General features: G+C 40.1%; 1 protein-coding gene across 6 annotated transcripts in view; it reads left to right on the forward strand.

Moving 5' to 3' along the window:
• DROSHA (drosha ribonuclease III) overlaps positions 1-24,589 on the forward strand; it is a 120,920-nt gene that overhangs the window by 25,136 nt on the left and 71,195 nt on the right. For all 6 annotated transcript variants that reach the window (XM_058564291.1, XM_058564293.1, XM_058564296.1 and 3 more), the window contains 6 exons: positions 483-563; positions 7,480-7,566; positions 8,626-8,712; positions 14,452-14,523; positions 16,085-16,166; positions 17,159-17,233. In XM_058564291.1, coding sequence (XP_058420274.1) covers positions 483-563; positions 7,480-7,566; positions 8,626-8,712; positions 14,452-14,523; positions 16,085-16,166; positions 17,159-17,233 — 484 coding nt within the window. The remainder of the gene's footprint in view (positions 1-482; positions 564-7,479; positions 7,567-8,625; positions 8,713-14,451; positions 14,524-16,084; positions 16,167-17,158; positions 17,234-24,589) is intronic.

The following is a 24,589-nucleotide window of genomic DNA, read 5'->3' on the forward strand; positions in this document are numbered from 1 at the left end:
TTGAAAGTTTTTCTGGTTCTAGTAGGCATTTTCTTCTCTTTGCTTCAGATACCTTTAGGTTTCTCTTTTGAAAACATTTAATCTGCAGGTCACCTTCAAAGCATTCTATGTGTTCCTTCAGGATATAAAATATGCTTTTCTTTTGTGAAAGAGTCATTTTTCCTGCAATAAGAAATAGGACACACATACTGGAAAGTGGTAGGAGATGATGGGGGCACACAGTGTGCTGACATTGATATTTTCTGCTTGGCTGCACAAATAACCCAGGAATCCAGCATTGTCATACAGTTTCCCTTTATCAGACAATATAGACAGTTTGCAGCTTTATTGGTTTTGGAACATCCGTTTAATCTTCTAACCGTGACAGCCTCTTCATAGCTTCAGTACTTACGACATTAAAAGCCACACAGTTTCCGAGGCATCATCGTGCATGGTGTGGATTTTCCCCCCAATAAAAACGAATTATATTCTGTTTCTGACAGATGAATGATGGACCACTCTGCAAATGCAGCGCAAAAGCGAGACGCACAGGAATTAGGCACAGCATTTATCCCGGAGAAGAGGTAACGGTTTTGGGTTATTATATTTGTAAGTGCTGAGAAGCCAGAAGTAGACAGATGTTGTTGCTGTTCTTTTCCCCATAAATGAAATAATACCATCGAAATAGTCTTTTCATATTCCCTTATAGTCTCTATTACTGATAATTGGAGAAGAAAAGTTTTGGGGGTGCGTTTTGGGGGTGGAGTGGGGAGTGTTATCAAGGAAACTTTAAAGAGTTTGAGAAGGTTCATTATTTAAAATAGGCATGGTGTATTTGAGTTGTTTTTTATTATTTTAATTATCCTAAAACTGTACATATTTTTTTCATGTTTTTATTATAAGTGGTTATGAATTACTCTGGAGAAATGATCTTACTAAGGCACTGTAAGACCCACGTTCTTTTTCCTTTGGGGTATATAAGGGTATGCTGTTGTCTTTGTTAGTCTGTCATGCCCACTAAACTGTGAGTAGCACATGGACTGTTTGATCTGTGTACCCCAGCCCCTGGTTTGTCAGGAACTCTCCAAATATGTTTGACTGAATGAGTTGAATAACTTTCACAGAGTTATATATAACTACTCCCTTTCAATTATTTTCCTTCATTTTCCCCATTATCTTTTATATTTAAGTTATTTTTATTAATCCCAGGATTGTCACTTTATGATTCAACACATTATGTTTAAACATAGCATATGTAAATCCTTAATTTCTATTTAAAACTTGTTTGAGGCCATAACAATAACTGGAATAAAGACTATGAGATAGTGATGGATATTTTGAACTATTTGCCTTGCTTTTACCGCATTGGTCTTTGAAAGTTGGCAAGTGTAGCAAGGAACTGTGGGACAAGATCTGCCCTTTGGGAGTGTCCATGCATGTGCCTCCGGTTGGGATCTCTGAAAGCAGGTGCTGCAGTGGAGTTTGGGGTGCGAGATGTTTATCAGGAATTAGGCGAGGAGAGACTGGAGGCAGGATTGAGCAGAGGGAGAAGTCCACTGTGATGGGCCTGATAAAGCCTGGCTTGTTGGAATTGTCTTGAATCAGGCTGGAATGGCCTTCATACCCCTGTCTCCCTCTGTCCCCAGAGCAGGCTGCCCCAGGAAGGGCATGACCTTGGGGGAAGGGGCCCTGCAGCAGAGGCTGGAGGAAGCGACGGCTGCAGGCTGTCTGCTGACTGCTCTCCCCACAGTTGGGCAGCACGCCCTTCCTTAAAAGGAGATCTGGGTGGACGGTGGTGCTGGCTGAGGACCTGCAGACAGGAAAACTTAGAGTACATGTTTATTACTGTGAAAGCAAACTTCTGGCCTTTTTAAGATGGATGAGGCCTATGTAGTCAACTTCCTACCAAGTGGCAGGTTGGTCTCCTCAAGGAATGGCCATTTGGGGGGCCCAGCATTGGTCATTGTAGATGGCTGATTGGACGTTTGGCAGTGGCAGTTAGCCTAGCTAGCTTAGCCTTGGTAGGTGGGGTCCATGCTGTTGGGCTCATGTGAAGCCTCCATCTGTGCTGCTGTGGCTACTTCATTCATGTGCCCATCCTGTCAACTCTGGGTAGCTAATGACCGAGGCTGGCTGACACCCTCTGGCCGAGTCATTTTGTCAGCTAGGTGGTTTAGTGCCTCTTCCATGGTGGGTGCTCTCCGAGGGACATCCACATGTGATATAGAGATCGTCGTGCTCACTCTCATTTGTCCACACGCAAGTCTCTACCCCAAGACCTTCTTATCCCTGATCTTCCGATCTTTTTCCTTCTAGGCCTCTGACCAGCTGGCATGGCCACTTGCTTCTGCCATGAGTCCATCTATATTCTAACCTCAGGCTCCTTCTCTTTCCACACAAAGTGGATGACCAGGTACACCGCCTGAAACTCTGCCCAGTGGGAAGATTTTCCCTCATCGCTGTCTTTCAAAGCCATCCCTGAATGAGGCTGCAGCACAGTCTGTTTCCAGCTTGCACCCCCTTACTACTTGACCCATTTGCAAACCAAGCTTGGGCTTTTCCCTCTGCTTTCGTCCTTCCATCCTTAGTCGTCAGCTGGGGGCGGGGTGCTGGTGCAACAATGGTGGGCCACCTGCTCGTGCAGCTTGTTTGTGCCCATTGCTCTTATATGTGCTTGATTCTGGATGTTCCATCTCCATCTTATGATGGATTGTTGCTGGTCCTGCCCAAACTTATGCCTGTGTGGGTCTGGCAGAACCCAGCTTATGACAGGCAGTTCCAGCACGTGTCTATGTGCTGTCCCTTGGCCGTGCCTTCCATATCTACAGGGCCCAGTAGCACAACAGGAGTTGTTTTTCAAAGGCATGTAATTCCTCACTATAGATGGCATGGCTTTACTCCAGAGTCTCAGAGACCAGCATTGTGATTCTCTCAATGTGGCCACGAACTCCTCTCAGCATCTTTTCCCACCAAGAATGTAGGATTTGCTGAATTGTATGGCCCCTGCAGCAAGGCTGCTTGTACCGCAGCTTGGAACCGCTGAGGTTTTTCTCACCTGAGCTGCACTCACAGCTGGCAGCCTTTTGTGCCACTCTGTAAGTGGACTGGAGCAACATTCCTAGGTGGGGATTATGCTGCCTCCTGAACCTGAACAGGCCCACCTGGTGTTGTGTTTCCTTCTTCATTGTAGGAGGTGGAAGGTGCAATAATTTGTCTTTTACTTTGGATGGATGTCTTGGCACTCCCCAGACTGCTGACTCCTAAAATGGTGTGGCCGTGGTAGGCCCCTGAAGCTTGGTAGGGTTTCTCTCTCACCCTCTGGAGTATGTGTGTTTTACCAAGGCTTTTAGCTTGATCCACATAATAATGTCACAGATGCAATGGAGCGATATAATGTTCTGCAGTGTGTCTAGAAGGACTGTATTATGACAGTGACTGGGAGAGTTAACACAGCCTGGTGGCAAAACTGTAAATGTTGTCTGTTCCATGTGAATGTGAACCATTTCTGATCCTCATTCTGATTGGGATAGAAGAGAATGTGTTCAGCAAATCAGTTGCTGCATACCTTGTACCCGAGGTTGTATTAATTTGCTCCAGCTAAGCTACAACACCTGGCACAGCAGGTGCCATCAGGATTACTTGGTAGAGTTTGTGGTAGTCTGTAGTCATCCCTCAGGGTCTATTTGGTTTCTTCAGGGGCAAGATTGGTAAATTAAACAGAGATGTAATAGGGATCATCACCCCTGTGTCATTTGGATCCTTAAAGATGGCACTAATCTCCACCGTCCCCCCAGAACGATATTGGTTTTTTTTTTGGGGGGGTCAGGAAGATTAGCCCTGAGCTAACATCTATTGCCAGTCCTCCTCTTTTTGCTGATGAAGATTGGTCCTAGGCTAACATCCGTGCCTATCTTCCTCTACTTTATATGTGGGACGCCTGCCACAGCATGGCTTGATGAGCGGTGTGTAGGTCTGCACCCAGGATCCGAACCCGCGAACTCTGGGCTGCCAAAGTGGAGCACCTGAACTTAACCACTATGCCACCGGCCTGGCCCCCGATACTGACAGGGGGCCCAGGTTGGGGGTGGTGGTAATTTTAGTGGCTTCTGCTTGACCTTTCACATTATGATGGCTCCTACTCCACACATCAAAGACCTAGCGTGGGGCGGCACTATTTGCCAATTTTCTCAATTCCAATGATACATTCAAGGACCGGGGAAATGACCACTGGGTGAATATGTGGACTCAGTGGACCAGTACTGTAAGCCAGACCTTGGCCAAGATTCTGTTTACTACCTTGGCCTCATATCCCCAACTCTAACAGGGGATGCATACAGTGTCTGAGTATCAGTGTTGATTCAGATGCTGTGTCCAACACTCCTTGAACTTTCTGGCTTCCCCTTTCACCAGTATACAGTTACCCAGGTATATGGCCTTAGGCTCCTTCGGGGAAGGACGGGGTTATCATGACCATTTTTGCTTGTAATGGTGTTGCAGGACCCTTCCTCCTGGGAACCAGTCACCTCTTCAGTCAATGGATTTCAGTCCAAAAATTCGGTCAGGTCTGGAGCTGGTCAAGGGATCATGACTGGTTATTGGAGTAACCTACAGCCTCTTGGTTATCCTTTTGTGATTTCTTCTGTTGGTACAGATTAAGTAGTACTCTTGTCAGCTACCCATTTATTTTATACCTAAGGACTCCATGTTCTGTTAACTACTTCCATGAGTCTTTGTGAGTCAGACCCCCTTGGCTGCCTCTTCAGTCTTGCTGGTCATAATGATAATTATGCAACCTGGCTTCTAACAATTAGCCCCACCATCTGGCTTCTCTTGTTTCAGAGTCCTGTCATCCCCATTGCTATCAGCAAGCTCTGCTCTGTGACCATTTCTCTTACGGTCAGCCCTGGCCTGCAGAAGAGGCCACCACTGATCTTCCTAGCGATGCTGGTACCCGTTTACCAGCACATTCCTTTTGGCCTTGGTAAATGGCATGTCCTCTGGGCCTTCCCATGGAATATGATTAGCTGGTATATTTTTCAGTCATAGATCTTATATCCTTTCCAATGTGGCCACTTTCTTGAGTCTTTGAATTCCTTCCTTCTCTATCTGGCCTGGGAATTTTGGTATTTTAACTTCACTCAGTGTGGGCCATCACTCTTTCATGCTTTTAGGAGACATTCTATTAGGGAGTTCCCACTATCTCCAGGCGTCCTTGAATCCTGAATGCTCCTATGTCAATAAACTTCCCCAACCGGTTTTATGTTCCGGCCCTTTTGATTAAGGACTCTCAGCATCTGGTCCTGCGTAGTCTTCTGCTGCTGGCACGTGCTGGCTAGTTCTTGCAGCTTTTTGGGGATATAATTTCTCCTCCCAGCACCTCCCCAGCTGGGTTATGCTGTGAAATGACCCTAATTATAGGTCTGTTGGCCAGGAGGAGAGACTGATTGGGCACTGGGTGGTTGGGCAGCAATCATGCCTTACAGGGTCTTCCATTGTCTTCAGACACAGGTAAGTGCTTGCTCTTAATAGATAGGGATGGGCCACCTCTGAAGAGGCAGAAGGTTTAGAGGAGTCTGGGGAGTCAGAACTTATGTGTCTTCATCCCAGGTTTCCAGGTCCCTGACATTGGTAACAGACCTACCTTGGTTGGCTGTTAATTGTTTTAAGTTCCTCCCACTCTGACTGGTAAGCCCTGGGCTTGGTCGTGGCTCTCTGACCTTTCACTGCAGATGAGAGCTTCTTTGTGTCCCTCCCACAGCCTCTCTGGCTTTCACATCTGGCTTTTAGTTGCCTTTCTTCCTCCTCGGCTGCTACATTTCTGTAAAGCAGTGGTTCTCCAAGTGACGTCTTCTTTTTTTTTTTTTTTTTGTGAGGCGATCAGCCCTGAGCTAACATCAGCCAATCCTCCTCTTTTTTTGCTGAGGAAGACTTGTGCTGGGCTAACATCCGTGCCCATCTTCCTCCACTTTATATGGGACGCCACCACAGCATGGCTTGCCAAGCAGTGCGTCCGTGCGTGCCCGGGATCCAAACCGGCGAACCCTGGGCCGCTGCGGCGGAGCGCGCGCACTTAACCGCCTGTGCCACCGGGCTGGCCTTCAAGTGACGTCTTCTGATTAGTATCAGCATCACCTGGGAACTTGTTAGAAATGCAGATGCTCAGCCTGCCTGAGCTGCTGAATCAGCAAGTCTGGAGGTGGGGAGCACGCAATCCGAGATTTAGCAAGCTTTCCAGGTGATTTCAAGGGGCACTGAAGAACACTGTAGAGCATCAGTGGTGCTTAGCAGTAGCCATCCATCCCATTATCCTTATAGCTACCATTCTCTCATAGTCTTAAACACCTGGTACACTGCACTTGCCTCCGCTGGTACAACCTCCTAATTCACCATCTTTGAAAGTTTCAATTGCCATGCCATCTGGTGCCAGGGTTTGTGTGCTCCACCTACTACCATGATGGGGTCCTCATCACCAGCTGGGTGGTAAGTGATTCAGCTCCAAAACCCCATCTTCTCTCCTGTTTTCTTGGATCACTTCTAGTACCAATTGTCACACATTGGATTCTCCAGATGCATCTCCAGAAGCAGATGCTAAGATGGAGTTTGGGGTGCATGAGATTTCTTAGGGATCTTTGCCTGTGAAAGGGAGAGGGTATAAGCAGGATTGGACAGAGGGATTAGTGGAACTATGAGTCAGCCCCATCAACCTGGTTGTGATCTATGGAGTGAGCATTGCCCATGTGAGTTGGGCTGCAGTGGTTGGGCCTTTATACCTCTGCCTTGCTCAGTACCTGATATGGGCCACGCCTGACATCAGATGAGGGAGCTCTGCAGCTGAGACAGATCCTGAAGGAGCAGACAGATGGAGACTCTCTTCTGTCCACGATCTGCACAGTGGGTGGCAAGTCCTTCCTTGAAAGGTGTTCTGGGTCACACGTTTATGTCTATCACAACGTACCCAGTGATTCCACTGATGCTTCTTTCGCTCGCTGTTTTCCTTTTCCCGTCTTAAGCTCCGTGCATATTCTGTTCTGCCACCTCTGTGCTTCCTTTGTTTCTGGTCCCTTCTATTTTTACTGAGCATATTTAAGCCTTTCACTGTTTTTTTCCCCCTATTGAAACCTACTGCTCTTACTTCTGAGATTATTCTTCTCACTTTTTTTTTTTTTTTCAGTTTGTTGGAAGTGTAGCCACAGGTCAATTATTGTGTGATTTTATAAATAAAAGGAAGATGGTCATAGAAATTTAGATCTAGAAAGATCTTTATGTTGTCTGAATCACTTGTGTTGCGCGTGAGGAAATGGGTTGAATACTGGTGACCATCTAGCCTTTTTTAATTCATCTAGTTAATGGTAAAGTGAATACTCTTCTTTCCTACCAGTCTGTGAAGAAGCACATATAAAACCTCTTTTGTCAGATGTGAATCTAAAAAATACAGTCTATTTTTAAATAAAAATGTTTTACTACTTTACTTTTAAACTCACTTTTGTTTTTTCCCCTCAGGCCATCAAGCCCTGTCGTCCAATGACCAACAATGCTGGTAGACTTTTCCACTATCGGATTACAGTCTCCCCTCCTACAAACTTTTTAGTAAGTTCCTAATAAAATCAGATTTTGTTTATTTTAAAATATAAATAGATTGAATGTGTATAAATAAGTTAAAATGTGAATAGGCTAAAAACTGATTCAGTTCTTAAATGTTCTTTCTTTTTAAAAATATCATGTTGATAAAATTGGCGTTTATCATAATGACTTTTATTTTGGCTTCCTGTCACTATACTACTTTCCTGTACCTTTTTTCATTTATATTGTTGGTACCACATAATAGCCAAATTCATAATAACCATTGAATTATAGAGCTATTCATTGGAGCTATGGAGTTGGAAAAATGTGTACAACACCTTTACATCTCTTAAAGATCAGGTAATAGGACCAGCCCTGGTGACCTAGTGGTTAAGTTTGGCGCACTCTGCTTTGGCGGCCCAGGTTCGGTTCCCTAGTGTGGACCTGCACCACTTGTCGGTGGCCATCCTGTGGCAGTGGCCCACTTACAAAATAGTGGAAGGTTGGTAACAGATGTTAGCTCAGGGCAAATCTTCCTCAGCAAAAAAAAAAAAAAAAAAAGGGAAAAGAGTCAGCTAATAGCTTATATATTATCTAGTGATCCAAACAAGAAAATCTGTTGTATTTATGACAGTAATAATAATACCTAATATTTGTTAACTATGGTATGGGGCACCATTCTAAGTGTTTGACATGTATAAACTTAGTTCTCAGGACAAACCGATGAAGCAGGTATTATTATCCCCATTATACAGATGGGGCAGTAGTCCATATTTTACAGATGAGGTTAAGTAACTTGCTCAAGATTATTCAGGTCGTCAGTGGCAGAGTGGGGATTTGAACCTGGGTAGTGTGACTCCAGTGTGCATGGCTATATGCTATTCCACTATGCTATATTGCCTTTCACAGTACAAAATTTATTATTTCTGGTTACTTGCATCATCAAGAGATTTTAAGTTCAAGATTAGATTATTATTACATATTTCAACAACTTTATTGAGATATAATTCATATCCTGATGGATTTCTGCAGATGCAAATCATGTCGTTTATTTAATGCGTGCTTTGTGTTTCTGTTTGCTTTTAGACTGACAGGCCAACCGTTATAGAATATGATGATCATGAGTATATTTTTGAAGGATTTTCTATGTTTGCACACGCCCCCCTGACCAATGTAAGTATGTGCTAATTGGCTGGCTTTCTCTTTCCCTGTACTGCCTTCCCTCCCTTCATTCTTTCTTTCTAAAAGCCAAAATAAATTTCTTTTCATCTGACTTCTAAGTAACATTTACTTTGCGTCTCTCTGCATGAGCTGCAGGAAGTCTGAAGCAGTGTGTCGGGGGGAGTGTGATATCTGAGCTAATGAGTCACAGGTTTGGTCCACATTAAATGGTGTAAGTAAACATGTGTCAGAATAACATTTTGAGAGTGTGAAAGATTGAAAAAGAAGGATAAACTGTGGAGTAATGTGTCAAAGCTATTTTGGGTTGGGTGTCCTTCAAAAGAAAGTTGGAAAGTTTTAAGGAGAAGCTATTATGTACTCTCTGAGCAATAGAAAAAGAAATAGAGCTTGTTCAAGACATCTGGACCCTGAATTAATTTCATACCGTTTTCTGCTTTTGAATCCCAGGAATATGTCTTCTTTAAGAATCTTTGACATACAGATCTGTGATATTTTTATAAAGGTATTAAGTCTGCTTTGTTGATAATCAGTTCAAATGGAAGTTCTGTTATCTATGAGTCAAAATCTTTCTGTCTCAAAGCTGGCAGTCTTGGGAATTGTCTTACTTATTCCATATTTCAGTTGGACGTAGAGTAGAATTCACTGGCGGCTCAGGAAGGGAGTGTAGCAGTGTACTTTACCCAGTCTAGACGCTGTTAGAGAACTTACTGAATTATAGCTGTGGTATATCTACATCAAAATAGAATGCTCTTTAATCCTTTCTGGTTTGGTTATAAGAAATTACATCTTCAGTTTGAAAAGTTATTTTAGTACTGTTTACTTAAAACGTGAAACTGTTCTGTTGGAGAGTAAAGAATAAAATCTTTACCTAACTTTGTTCCTATCATTCTTTTTTTCTTTATAAGTAGACATGATTCTATAGTAGTGATACTAATTTGAAACAAATTGTTTTTTTAATGCGATTTTCTTTATTCCACAGTGTATTTTATCCTAGAGAATTTTCTTGGTGAAGATGATTACGTTGTAAATGTAAAAATGAAATCTTTTGATAATACATATTACATTAGTCTTCAGGGTGGACCATAATGTAGAAAAGGGTGTAATATGGAACCATTATTTTTCTTTTAATTGCGGTATTATTGACATATAACATTAGTTTCAGATGTACAATATAATGATTCAATATTTGTATATATTGTGAAATGATCACCACAATAAGTCTAGTTAACATCCATACATAGTTACAGAATTTTATATTGGACCATTCTTAAACAATCTTTATGAAAAGGCACTGGGAGGTTTTTGAATTTTGAGTTTCTTTGCTTTTTTTTTCTTAATGTCTCAACGAGGCATTCAAACCCTTTGTTACACCAAATCTTACAGTCTTAGAGTTGGAAAGACCTTTAGAAGTCATCTAGTCCAACTCCCCCATACAGAATGAATTTCTCTCTTTTTTTTTCTCAGAGGGCTTGCAAATACAAATAGTTTAGTTACTATGAAAATATTTAAAATTATCTGTGTTATCTCTTAATTCCCTAGAGGTAATATAGAGCTCATTTTAACTTTTAGAATCGCCTTAATCAAGAAGGAAAGCAGTGTGGTTTCAAGAGACCAGGGTTTAAACATGAGTGAATTCCACTTACTAGCTGTGTGATTTGACATTTCAATCTTTATAAGCCTTGATTTTTCTCATCTGTGAGATAGAGATATTAGTGTAGCAATCTTACCAGCTTTTGTAAAAAATAAATGAGATGCCACGTGAAAAGTATCTATCATGGTGTTTGGCATATAATAACATATCAGCACTTCTTATTTTGGATAAGATGTCAGACAGACCTGGGTTTGAGTCTTTCTTCTAATTCTTTTTTTTTTTTGTAACTAATTCTTAATATTTATGTGACCTTGGATGAGTGATTCTTTGAGCTTTATCAAAGCCCCTCAGTACAAGGGTTGGCACTGAGAGGCTGCTAATGCTAAATTAATTGCAGTTGTTATTGTTATAAAATAAAGGACAGGACTGAAAAATTCCTGGCTTCAGCATATATTTCATATAAATATTCAAGTTCTCAAAATTTGAGAACTTAACTCTGTAATGAGAAGATAAGCCCCATCATTTGTTAGAAATGTTGATAAAATAAATCGAGTTTTAAGCTGTGTTGTACAGTTCATAGGAATTAGATCCATCAAAGGCCTCTTGAATTTGAAATAGCCTCCCAAGAAAAAGAGTTATTAAATCGCTTACTGATTTGATTCATTTTCTTGCTAGAGAGAGCACATCAGCAAGAAGGGCATGCAAATGATGGTAATGTTAAAATCTCAACCAAGTCTCGTTCCCACAAGTTCTCTTAAGGTCTTCTTGAATTGAAGTGGATTGAAAGGCTGTTGACTAAGTATAGCATTCCGGGAGAATTTTATCTTTTTATGTAGTACATTTGCCGTTACTTACAATACCTGATGTTATTAAGGACTTTGACAACGTAACTAAAGTTATAAAGATATATGTATTAGATGCATAATATCTTATCTCGTCCTCAAAAGCACCCGAAAGCCACATGATCATTTCCTTTTCCATTTCCAGTGGCCCCACCACCCTCGATTTAGTCATTCTGTGCCTGGAAGTAGTAGAGTTAGAATATAGAAGTTTAGGGAGGGTTTTTTTGTTTGTTTTTGGTAGGATGAGGTGGGAGTTAGTGTCAGTCAGTATTGAAACATGTTTTAAAAAATGATGGTAGGCATTTATATTATTTGATAGGCCAGTTGAGCTCCCAGTCAATTGAGCTTTCACTAGGTAGGAAAATGACAAGTTCTCTTTGAGTCTTAGAGAGAGATGAAAATTTGAATAGAAAAGGAGATCCTGCCTTCCCAAATTTGTGTCTGAGAAGGACTCTAGTGGCATGGATGAGAGCCCAAAAGAAAATAAAGTGTGCATAAGAGAAGAGGTCAAAAAAGGAATTCCAAAAAGTGATTTTAGTTGAAATGATATGGGGAAAGGACTGTACTTGCATAAATCATCCAGCAGAGTTGTGTTTGCATGTGGTAAAAGGAGTCAAGTTTACACTTTTGCTCTTTCTCTGCCCACCTCTTGACTACTCCCAAGAGCTCTGGTCCTTTTCTCTCCTGGATACTCTCTCCCTGAGTAATGCAATCTCACTCGTGGTTTTTCCTTCCTTGTATATACTCTGATCCCCACCAAATTGATATTTATGGCTGTGACATGTGGCTCGGTGCTCCACACTCAAATTTCTGATTGCCTATTAGACATACCCACCTTGATGTCCCCTCAGATACCTCACCCTCAACCTGTGTGAAACTGAACTCGTCATCTTCCCTGCATATTGAGTTTGAGATACTCAGGGGACAGCCTATGAATTTCTTTTTATTAATGCCATTGTGATCTATCTGGTCACTTAGGCCAGAAACCTAGAAATTATCCTCTATTCTGTCTTCTCTCTCACTTCTACGTGAGGACAGTCACTGTGTATTTCAGTAACATCTATGTTTAAATTTTTCCCCTCTTTTCCAATCTTCCCTTCATTTGGCTCCTGGACTATTTCATTAGACTCCAGTCTGGTCTTCTGGTCTCCTGCCTTGCTCCCCTATAAACCGTTCCCACACCATTTACATAGCAACCCATCCAAAATGTAGACTATGATAGTCTCTTACTGAAAGTACGATTGACTCGTTGTTGCTGTAAGGATAAGCCCTGAATCCTTAGCATGGTGTATGATGTCTGCATAACATAGTTCATACTTTGCTGTCTAGAATCACCTTGCTTCTCTCTCCATGCACTTCACTCCTGAACAGCTGAGTGGCTTGTTCTTCCCCCGGCTCCCTGTTGTCTGCCTTGCTGGAAACTGAACACCTGCTCTTCCCCAGCTTAGTTCTTCTGGATGACCTGGAAAATCCCTCCCCATCTTTGAAGACTCAACTCAGATGTTAACCTCCTTTTTGGTTCTTTTGCACTTTACACTTTTTTGTTTGCCTATTTATTTTTTACTTGCACTTGTAAGTTACATTATATCATAGTCTATTTATGCTTGTTTACGTGCCTTTCCTTCTCTTTTAGATTCTTACCTTTTAAAAAAGGTAGGGGCTGTGGCTTATTTTAGAGTAACTATGAACCTAACATAGTTGTTAGCAAAGAATAGGTATTTAAAAAACATGAGTAATGCACAAATTTGTAACTCTCAAATATTTTTAAATGATTGTAGGAATAAAGAAGAACTTAAAAATGATAGTGGCCTTAGCATGTTGCTTCAGTTGGTTTAGAACTCATTATCATGAAAAGGTTGAAAATGGATCTCTTTAAAGTTAATTATGACTTTCACTCAAATTAGCCGGTATCCTTTAAAAAATAAAAGAAAGAAAAGCTCTGAAGATCTCAACTTCATTTCCGAGAAAAAGATTTCCAGTAGATGGCATTATAAGACTATTTTTGTTTCTCTTACCATTCCTTGTGCTGGTAGCATTAAAATTTGTTTCTTTCTGATTGCTGTGGTTTGTAAAAACGATTTCATCTGTATGAAATCATCTCATGGACAGATTGAGCGGCCAGAAAAGCCTACCTAACACATCTATAGGGCTTCTGAGTCTATTTTCCCAGCTAGTCAGCCAAGCCACTGCAGTAACTTCACACCCTCCCTTTCTCGTTGCTTCCTTCATTCAAAAATATACTTACGGAAAACCTATTATGTCTAGGCATTAGGCTAGTGTCTGATGATACACTGGTAGAACAAGACAGATGTGGATTTATTTCATCTGAGCCTTCCTTCATTTTCACACATACCCTGAGTATTAGTACAGGTAATGAGAGGTGTTTACTCTAGTGGCTTAGAGCTGGGGTCTAGAGCAAGATTTTCATTTTTTTTTTTCCTTTGCTGAGGAAGGTTTGCCCTGAGCTGACATCCGCTGCCAGTCTTCCTCTTTTTTGTATGTGAGCTGCCACCACGGTGTGGCCGCTCACCGATGAGTGGCATAGGTCCGCACCCTGGAACTGAACCCGGGCTGCCAAAGTGGAGTGCACCGAACTTAACCAGTAGGCCATGAGGGCTGGCCCTAGAGCAAGATTTTCTAATTCACCAACCACCTGTTACCTTAGGCAAGCTATCTGATGACTCTACCGTAGCTTCCTCTACTATACGATGGGGATGGTAGTTGTACCTATCTCATAGGGATGGTGACATGCGTGACAATATGTGAAGCAGTGGAACAGTGCCTGGATCATTAAGTGTTAAGTATTATTATTTTTATTACCATGTTTGCTTTTGCTCCAGAGTCAGGTAGGCAGCATGAGTTGTGTGTATTTCAGTGACTTGTGAATCTATAACTGATGAGGTGTCAGTCTGCTATCTCTGATCTGTGTGAAGAGCCGAAGATTCTGAAGGATTTTAAAAACCTGAGAAAAAGTATTTAATGGTGGTTTTATTAATTCTTTAGAGGTGATGTGTTTGGTTTTAATGGATTCTTGTCATGTTTGTGTTGCTGCTGCTAACACAGTTAATTAAGCACCAACGTTGTGCAGGTTTCCTATAGAGGCCGAGCCAGCTGGGTTCCTGCTGTTACAGTCCAGCACTTGTGGTCCAGCGTCGTGTGCAGTATTGTTAGCAGCTTAGACTAAGGTGCAACTTTCTCATTTGGTTCATGGCCTTCTGGGTCAGGTAGCAAGCAAGTGTGCAATGTGAGCCTGCAGGAAGGTATATGGAACTGAACCTCTCATTCTTATTATTGCAGATTCCACTGTGTAAAGTAATTAGATTCAACATAGACTACACGATTCATTTCATTGAAGAGATGATGCCTGAGGTAAGGGAAAAGATTATTTAACAGCTTGATGTAGTTTGCTCTTTTGTTTATTCCTCACTTACATCTTTAAAGCATTGAACTTGGCCAGCTCTGGCTCTTTGCCGTGGGAATACCCCTAAAGTATTGTGTTCACTGTTGGGAGGGTTGGTGACATGTAGCTCTAGGAACAAGGTTAAAATTTGGGTCATCTTTCAACTTGTTGACCTATTTTTGAACCCATTTCTCCTCGTGTTCTATCTGCTGATCGTAACTTACATCTGTTTCTAGTTGGATAGGGGACAGATTTTGGTTACTGGTCGTTATCAGAGAGGAAATTAGAATCGTGAAACTGAATCTGATAGCTATTGGGGTAATCTTATTCATTATCTCCAATGACAAGATCAATGCTTGGTTCATTTTTCTTCCCATATATTTACATATTTTTCCTAATTGTTTTTCATTGCGGATGCTCTGCAGCAGATTTGTCTAAATATATGCAAGTGGTTTAAAATTCCAAAGCAAGATTAATGTGAATCTCAAAATGATTCATTGCTTGATCTTGAATTTAGTGGTGTCAACAAATCACACTCAGAAATAACAACTAGACAGCAAAGACGCTTGTGCACTGAACATTGTGTTGGAGTCGGGGTCGATTTCCTGAGCCCCTGGCTTTTCTTGCAAACCTTGTTTAACAGTGCAGCTCTGTCATGGGCAGTGGAGCACCGAGGGGGAATTGATGAGCATGACACACATGCTTAGTCTGCACCTATTTCATTCTGAGCAAGTCCTGTTAATTCTACCTGTCTTTCCAAAAGAATTAAAGAGAAAGGGCCGCCCCTTCATTCTCCAGCTTAGGGCTTTTTTGCTTCCTTTTGATTTTTAAGGTCATAAGCCTTCGTTTGCTATTGTAAAAGTTTATGACTTCTGCCGTATCTCACGCAGGGTGATTTATGAACCCCAAGCCATACCAGTAGGAGGAAGAATTATGAGACAAGTCTCACTTGCAAATATATCACCCGTTAAGCTTATTTACAGGAGAAATTTTGGTACACAGTTTTGTAGTTTTTCTTAGCCGTTTATTTGCCTTTATTAAGAATTTGAACTTTTTTGGTACAAAAGACCTCTTTAATGGTAATTCTGTAATAGTGATTCTCAGTGTTTTTGGGAAGTGGGGGTGAGCCGGGGTGAAGTGAGGGGGACATACCTATCAGAACCTGCTGGCGTGTGTTTGTAATTTAAATTAACAAAAAGCCCCCAGGAGATTCTGATATGTTTTACAATTGGGCTAGAATAATAGGACATAAAGGAGACTTTAATTTTTAAATTTCACATGATTTTATTTGTACATTGGGAAGGGCTGAGTTCACATTTTCTTAGGAATTCTAATGGCATTATTGCCTACTTCATTTATGTCTCAAACCCATGAGCTATTGTAGGACTGTGGCCAAGCTTTTTAGGAAACTACGTGGTTTTAGTATAGTTTCAGTGGACACTTTTTAAGACACTTGACTAGAACAAGTTGATCCTGCAGTTAATATATATTTTCAGTACTACAGTAATTTGATTTTGGTTTATTTTTCAGAATTTTTGTGTAAAAGGACTTGAACTCTTTTCATTATTCCTATTCAGAGATATTTTGGAGTTGTATGACTGGAATCTTAAAGGTAAATAATAAGATTTAAAGAAAATGTAATGCTTGTAGAAGAATGTTGTGGTATATGTGAAAACTCTTATAAAAGTAGGGGAACATAGTTGAAATTCCTTTTATTTTTGAAATACCCAGGAAAGCATGTGTTATTCATAGGAATGCTTGCTCTCATTTGACACAACTAAGTTCTTATGGGGCTCATTTTAGTACAATTTGACAGTGTCCATTACTACAGATTACCATTATCCATTACCTAACTGATACCTAAGAAGATGGTATTAGTTATTATGAGTAACTACCTTGATTTATGTGCATTAGGGAAAAAACTCATTAGTTAATGTTTTAAATCTTTTGAACTTGACTGTAATAAACTTCTTCCAAGATGACAGTTTATTAAAACAGAATTGCAGTTAGCCTTTAAAACACACACATACACTGTGAGCCACATCGATTCAAAACTGGACACTTGGTTCTTGGATAATTGTTTGCTTTATTGGAAGTGTCTATATTCCAGCAGACATTTACTTATTTATTTTTATAACAGTATATTGATGAGTGGCTTCTCAAACCAAGTTTTTAATAGTATTTTGCTCTTTTTTTCCCAGTTGTATTGATTAAAATGGAAAGGAATTAAAACACAAGCGTGTTATATCATGCAACAGTTCAGTTATAACAAAAATCTTTATATTTTTGAATTTCTAAAACTAGTTTTACCATATATACCGTATATCATGTACATCCTTGGGGCTTTCCTTCTCCTCTTGACTTGGGGAGTCTCCTCACTGCAGTCTTCATCGCATGTTTGCGATGGCAGTTTGTGGCATGTTTGTGGCAGTTACCATATGATTGATTTAGCTGTTGAGGAGAAGGGGCGGGGCGGTGTTTTTTATGTCCCGACTTTTGGTGGTTTTTTTTGTAAGTATCATAAATCTTAGGAATTAAGTTGCAGTGTTTGTTTCCTAAAGCTGTTTTATTTATTTTTCCTTTCCTTTCACTTGTTTGCTTTAGGTCCTTTATTTGAAGATAGTCCTCCCTGCTGCCCAAGATTTCACTTCATGCCACGTTTTGTAAGATTTCTTCCAGGTAAATCTTTTGGCTTGTCCGTGACCTAGTGAGAGAGTGTGTCTGAGAATAAGCCTGCCATTCTCCTTTGAGTCTTGGGGGACAGCTTCCCCATCTCAGACACTGTTAACTATCTACTTCTCAGGTCAGGCATGAAAATGTAAAATTATACACGCTGATTTATACTCCTGCATAATTTATGGTAGCCACAAATCAGATGAGCAGTAGGAGAATTGATTTATAAATTTTGAAAACTTACTTGATAAAATATCGTGCAAGTTTTAAAATTAATATGGAAAAATACGTGAGGCTTAAAAAATGCGTACAGTGAATTGAAAAACAATCAGTATAAAATTTTATATACAATGTGATTATAACTATGCTAAAAAATTACTGCAGTAATAGTTGTATTAACATAGTGGTATTTATAGGTTTTTTTTCTATTTTTTTGATACATTTAATTCATTTTACAGTGGAAAAAACAATTTATTCTCACTAAATTAAAATTTGTAAGTAAATATGTAACTTTTATGTTTTTTTAAGTACTATTTTAACTGTCTTTAAATTTTTTTCAAGAGTCTAGCCGTGAGATTTGGTATTGTATTTAGTGTTTTTAAAAATGGTTGGGTTTTGGGCCGGCCCCGTGGCTTAGTGGTTAAGTGCGCGTGCTCCGCTACTGGCGGCCCAGGTTTGGATCCTGGGCGCGAACCGACTCACTGCTTCTCCGGCCATGCTGAGGCCGCGTCCCACATACAGCAACTAGAAGGATGTGCAACTATGATGTACAACTATCTACTGGGGCTTTGGGGAGAAAAAGGGAAAAAAACAAAAAAGGAGGAGGATTGGCAATAGATGTTAGCTCAGAGCCGGTCTTCCTCAGCAAAAAGAGGAGGATTAGCATGGATGTTAGCTCAGGGCTGATCTTCCTCACAAAAAAAAAAAAATGGTTGGGTTTTTAGTGAAATCTTTGGATGCCTTTTTGTTTGCAAAATCTTCACCACCGTAAGTGAAATCAACCCTACAACCTCATTCCATTATCTCACTTTCCAGTGACATCTTTCCATACTTCCAGCCTCTCATGCCCTTATTCCCTTTGCTTCCGCTTGAATCTTCCCTTTTCTCCCCGTATACAGCTGCCTTTCTTTGCTTTCTCGCTTAAGTCCCACGCTGACTTGTATCTCTCAGCTCTAGTAGCCTCAGCCCCTTGTACTAACCACCACCTTCGATGGAAATGTCAGTTCAACCACTTGCCTTTTCTTCTTCTATATGTGGGCCACTCAGTGATACTGGAGAAAAGAATTTGGCTGCTGCGATAGATCTGTGGTCTCCAGTTTCAGCTGGGGAGTTTTTCAGTGTATAAGCTTTCTGGCCACATCTGCAGAAATTCAGCCCTATGTGCATGCTCTCCTGTTCATTCCTCTTGTCCTACTTTTCTCCCGCATGCCTCAGAACTCTCCTTTGAGCCTGTCAGACTCTGCTCTGTTGACAGCCCGGCTCTGCTTTGGCACCCTACCTCCTCTATCCCTGTCCCCGTCCTGTCTAGCTGCTGATGCCCAAGCCAGCCTCTGAAAGGCCAAATGCAGGGGACATGCTTCAGTTTTGGTCTCCTCCCTAGTGTGGTACGTGGGCTCTTCACCTTGTCTGTCTGCTGAACTCGCATTATCCTAGCTCTCTGATTGGTCCTTTGTGGCTTTTGTTTCTTTTTTTTTTTTTTTTATATTTCATTTATTTTTTTTCCCCCAAAGCCCCAGTAGATAGTTGTATGTCACAGCTGCACATCCTTCTAGTTGCTGTATGTGGGACGCGGCCTCAGCATGGCTGGAGAAGCGACGCGTCGGTGCGCGCCTGGGATCTGAACCCAGGCCGGCAGCAGCGGAGCGCGAGCACTTAACCGCTAAGCCACGAGGCCAGCCCCTGTGGCTTTTGTTTCTTATCTACTCATTCTAGTTTAGATTTTCCTCAAGATTTTGTGCTTGATATGCTTTCCTCAGTCCAGACACTCGTGACGATGGCTTATTTTTATTTTAGGATAGTGTTACTCCTGTTTTTAGTATTCTTGTTAATGTTTATTTTGTGTGGAAAATGCGTTCAAAAGCTTTTCTCCTTTGTACATCTGGTTTTATTTTACTGAGAAGTCCTTTTTTTCTTTTCAAGTGAATGCATCTTTGATTTTATAATGGAGCTTTAGCAGTAAACTTACTAGAAAATGGTGTTAGAGTGAGTTTGTTGGAAAGCCTTTCCTTTCCTTGTCTATCTGCCTCTGGGCATTTTATGACCAAACAAGTATCTAAGAGAAAGTAGACAGTTTAAAAAATCACCTTAAAGAAGAATCTTAGGTCAGGTGGGATTTCAACCCTCACAAAATGTTTCTCATATGTGGGGATAACATTTAGGTTGTCATAAAGAAAAAAGGTCTATTGATTTATTTTTAAACAGGATTTACATTGTCATTAGACTTTCTTTTGAAAATATATGTATTAAAAAAACCCTGAAGGATACAGAAAAATAGCTAACATATAGAATGCATTTTGGTATTGGGTGGCAAGTTGTGGTTGATTTGTTTTTTCACAATATGACTTCATTAAAGATCTTTTAGAAAATGGTGAATTAAAAAGAAAAACATTTTGATATATATTTTCATTTTTTTATGTGCATAGGCTTTTTTTACATAGTTATCATCATCCTAATATATGATTTGCATCCTGATTTTTAATAGATCATTAGGCAAATGGATATTTTTAAAGATCATGATACGTAGTGCCAAATTTCTTGTCGAAAGAATCACATCAGTTTATGTTATCATGAAAAATGCATCATTAGTCTTCACATTTTGGACTCTCCTTCCTTCTTTTCCTCACTCCTTTCTTCTTCCTTTTTGAAATTTTTATCTGTAGCTCAGTGAGGCTAAGGAGTAAACAGTATCTGTCTTGTTATATCAATGCTAACATACTACTTGGCACATAGCAGGGACTCAATAAATGCTTATTTACTGACTTTATTTAATCAGTCATAGTAGTGCCTTAGTTAAATATTCATGTATTTTATTTCTAACGATATGGAATGTGCTTTTCAAACATTCTTTGGTATTGGCTCTCATTTTTCAATAGTAAACATTTGATTGAAGTATAACATAAATACTGAAAAGTGCACATATCATAAATATAAGACTCAGTGAATTTTCATGAAGTGAATATGACCATGTACTCAGCACCCAGGTCAAGATCACTAGTACCCAAGAGCAGCCCCTCAAGGGTATTCTGACTTGAAAACACCATGTATTAGTTTTACCTGTTTTTAAATTATAAAAATTAGAATTATTTAGATTTTTTTGTTGTTCTTTTGTATTATGTGTTTTTGAGACATCTGTTGTTAGTTAACTGTAGTTGGCGTGTTCTCATTTCTATGTAGTATTATATGGTATGACTAAATTAAGACATATTTAACCTATCTGTGGTTAATGGACATTTGGGTATTTTCAGTTTTTGGCTCTTTCACTAACATACATGTGTTCACCAAACACTTGCACGTGCCTTTTGGTGAGCACATATTTATGCTTTTCTATTGCGGTTAGGTACCTAGGAGTGGAAATTCTGGATGTGTTTATATTGAGCTTTGTAGATACTTTCAAACAGTTTCCAAAGTGATTGTACCATTTTACCTTCCCACCAGCAGTTATGTATGAGAGTTCAAGTTATTCCACATTCTCACTAGCGCTAGGCATTTTCCTTTCTTTTTCAAGTTAGCCATTCTGATGAGTGTTCAGAGGTATCACATTAGGGTTTTAATTTTCTCTTCCCTCGTGACTAATGAAATGGAGCTCCATTTCGTCTATTAATTGGCTATTTGGATATTGTTTTTTGAAGTGCCTGCTCAAGTCTTTAGCCCACGTTTCTATTGGGTTCTGTCTGCCTTTTTCTCATTTATTTATAGGTATTTTTTATATATATTATATATTATATCTTTTGTCAGATAAATATATTGCCAATACCTTCTCTGTGGATTGCTTTTTCACCATCTTAATGGTGATTTTTGATGAACAGGACTTCTTAATTTTAATCTGTTTTGAATTTGTTTTTACAATTGGTATGAGATATGTGTTGATTCATTATTTTCAATATGGATATCCAATTGACCCAGCACAATTTACTGAAAAGACCATTCTTTCTTCGCAGAATTGAAATGTTACCTTTGCCCTTAATTGGGTTGACTGTGTGTGCGCGTGAGGTTGCGTGCGTGCGTGCGTGTGTGTATACACAAACAATGCAAAAGTGTATGAAGTAAAAAAGTGAACACCCCCTTCTAGATATGTGAGAATGAGTAGGTGCTATAAATGGTTTGATTTGTATTTGTTGTAACCTTATAGGGAGAATTGTGCTTTTTTTCTTTAAGTGGGATAACACTAAATATGTTACACAGATTGCTCTTTTTACTCAACTCTTTCAGACATCCTCTATATAAATGCATTGCTTCATTCTTTAACACTTATGTAGCATTCCATAGTATGAATGGACATGAATTTTTTTGACAGTTCTTCTAGGGTGAATATTTTGTAGGTCTCTATTTTTTCCTTATGACATATAAATACTTCAGAGATAGTCCTGGGCATCTATCCTTTTGCATTTGTAAGAGTGTTTCTGTAAGGTAGAATTCTAGAAGTGATACTATTTGTTAAGACAGTATGCACATTTTAAATTTAGAAAGATATTGGCCAAATTCTCTCTAGAAAGTAGGACATAATTTATAGTTCTGACCAACAGTTTTTGATGGTACCCTTTTTCTGTACACTTGGCAACACTGGATATTACTAGTCTGCTATGGTTTTGTCCATCTGATAGGTAAAAAGTCGTCTCATTGTTAGTATTTGCATCTTACTTGAACTCCTATGAGAATGAGCAGCTTTCATATATTTCAGGTATTTCCTGGTCCTCTCATTCTCATTTGCTTTTCATTTATATCAGTTTGTTATAAGATCTAATTGAAAGTTTATCAGTCATAATTTTTTTCCATTTTTCCAGTTTGCCTGTTTTGAAGACAACTGTCTCAGGTGCTTTATACAAATTTATCCAAAATTAAGTGTATAGTTTAAACTAAGGATTATTCAGTGCAGTCAGTTTACCAGAAGTCAAATTGCAGAACAGCCAGTTTTTTGAGATTTTAAGAATTTTCTCAAATTTTTGTTTATTTCCTATCCCTGTCTCTACCTCTGGTAGCCAAACAGTTGATATGAATTCTCCTAGGGCCAGTTTAAGGTTTTATTCTGACTGAAGCTGGGGCTGGGGCTAGGGCAGGGCATAATTCAAGATAGGAAGGCCGCATTTAGGGGAAAGCCTGTTCATTGCTTATAGCATCGCTGTGATAAAGCTTTGAAAATCTTGAATCAATTTTGCAAATTGATTATCTAGCAGATTGACTTTTGGAAATTGCTCCATCCTGGAGAAGTACTTCTCAGGTATGGCTGACAGAGGGCCAGAGGGTGGGAGAGTATTTCAAAATTCCCAGGGAGGCAAAGTGTAGTTTGAAAAAAGATCAATTGATATAGCATCTTAATATAACTTTATGTTTGGAAAGTCTAGAAAATATCCGTTAAACAAATTTTCAAAAATAAGATTATATAAAGGCATCTTAGTAGGAATACACAGGAGACACAGTAATGCAGTTATACAGTTATTCTCAGTGTAGGGAAAAAGGAAGGTATTTTTACATTTTCTTGTCACGCTGTTGAGAAATAGTTGTTTAACCAGCCATATACTTAACACAAATTCCCTAACAAATTGCTCCCCCTCCCTGATAACCATATAAATAATCAAGCAATATAAACTGAGAGAATTGGGTCTCTAAGAAACAGTTTATAAAGTCTGTCAGTTCATTAATGACTGTCCAGATTCATTCCCTGAAACACAAACTCCAGTTCTTCCCGAATAACGGGCCATTGTCACCGTTCCAGTCCTAGTGCTGGCAGAGTTCCTGCTAACCTTAGCTTACTCACTCTAATTTCTCATTTGTATCGTGTCCTATTTATCTCAGCCAACGAGATAAAAATTACTTCCTAGCCCTCAGTGACATAGTTCCATAAATCCCCAACATAAACATGTAGCAAAGCAGACAAACCAAAAGAGCCAATTCATTAACATTAGTAAATACATGGCAGTCTGCAAGCAAGTGGCCATGTTATTTATCTGCTTAAGAAAGTCATTCCACAAATATTTATGGAGTATCTTTTTTGTTGGGCAGGGTGTGAGGGATACAGCCCTTGCCCCATGAGCTCTGACAGGAGTCTCTGGTCTTGCCTGCCTTTTTGTATATTTCCATAATGATTGCACCCCAGTGTTGTGCCTGAGGTGTTATTTGTCCTGAGTTTCTACTTTTTCACGGAGATAAATATTTATCTTTTTAAGTGTTAGTTGCCATTTAAAATATTTAGCAGATTTCAACGTGGATTTACAGTTTCTCCTTCAGCATTACCACCTTTGCACCTGACGTGTGTATGTTTTCAGAAAGTTATTTCTGTTTTCTGTGCTGCTATAAAACTCACTCCTCCCTCTTCGGCAGCTTTGCCCCCGAACTAGGTAGAAGCGTTCTTATGAGCAGTTGGTGGCCTTCTTTCTTATCTTGAGGCATTCTTCTCATAAATTGGGCAATGCCCTTGGTTGGCAGGGTTAGGTGTTCCGTTCTCCCAGTATTTCTTTTAGTTTTTCGGTCTTTTCACTTCAAAGTCAATGCCCCTAGTCCATTTCACTTGCATTTGAAGCGCCATGCAGTCAGCCAGCTGTAACTGCTTGTGGGGAGATTCTAGGCTATTTGTATACCTGGAGTTGCGTATATTTGCTCCCTCCACCACGCACCAAGCTCCCCCTGTAAAATCTGAATCTTTTTTCTAATCTTGTTAGCAAAACAACACTCTACTCCTTCTTACCATATTTTAGACTCCTCATGTATCCTTATAGGCGCACAGTACTCTCCAGTAATCTTACCAAATATAAAGATCATGAGCCGAATACTGGTTTACACCTTCCGTGGTTCCTAGTGAATCTGTCAGTGCGGCGGTTCTTCTCAAGGCGCTCTGGGTTTCCATCGTCCCTTCTGTTCTGTGTGTACGCACATGCAGTGTAAGGCAACATATTCTGGCTTTGGAGTTTTCTTGTCCACCTGCGTGCCTCAGGCCCCCTAGAAGCAGAGATTACAGTGGGCTCAGACTGACGGATAGGCGTTATGAGTTTGCTGGCTCCTTAGCGGAGAGGGGAATGTCATTGATTGAGGAACACATGTCACATGCAGGCGGATTGAAGTGTCTTTTGAGACAGACTCTGAGAAATACGCCCCTCACCATGGAAGTTTGTTGATCAAAGGTGACTCTTGGGTTTAAGGCAGATGTTTTGT

This window comes from Diceros bicornis, chromosome 20 (genome assembly GCF_020826845.1).
Source record: "Diceros bicornis minor isolate mBicDic1 chromosome 20, mDicBic1.mat.cur, whole genome shotgun sequence".
Lineage (NCBI taxonomy): Eukaryota > Metazoa > Chordata > Mammalia > Perissodactyla > Rhinocerotidae > Diceros > Diceros bicornis.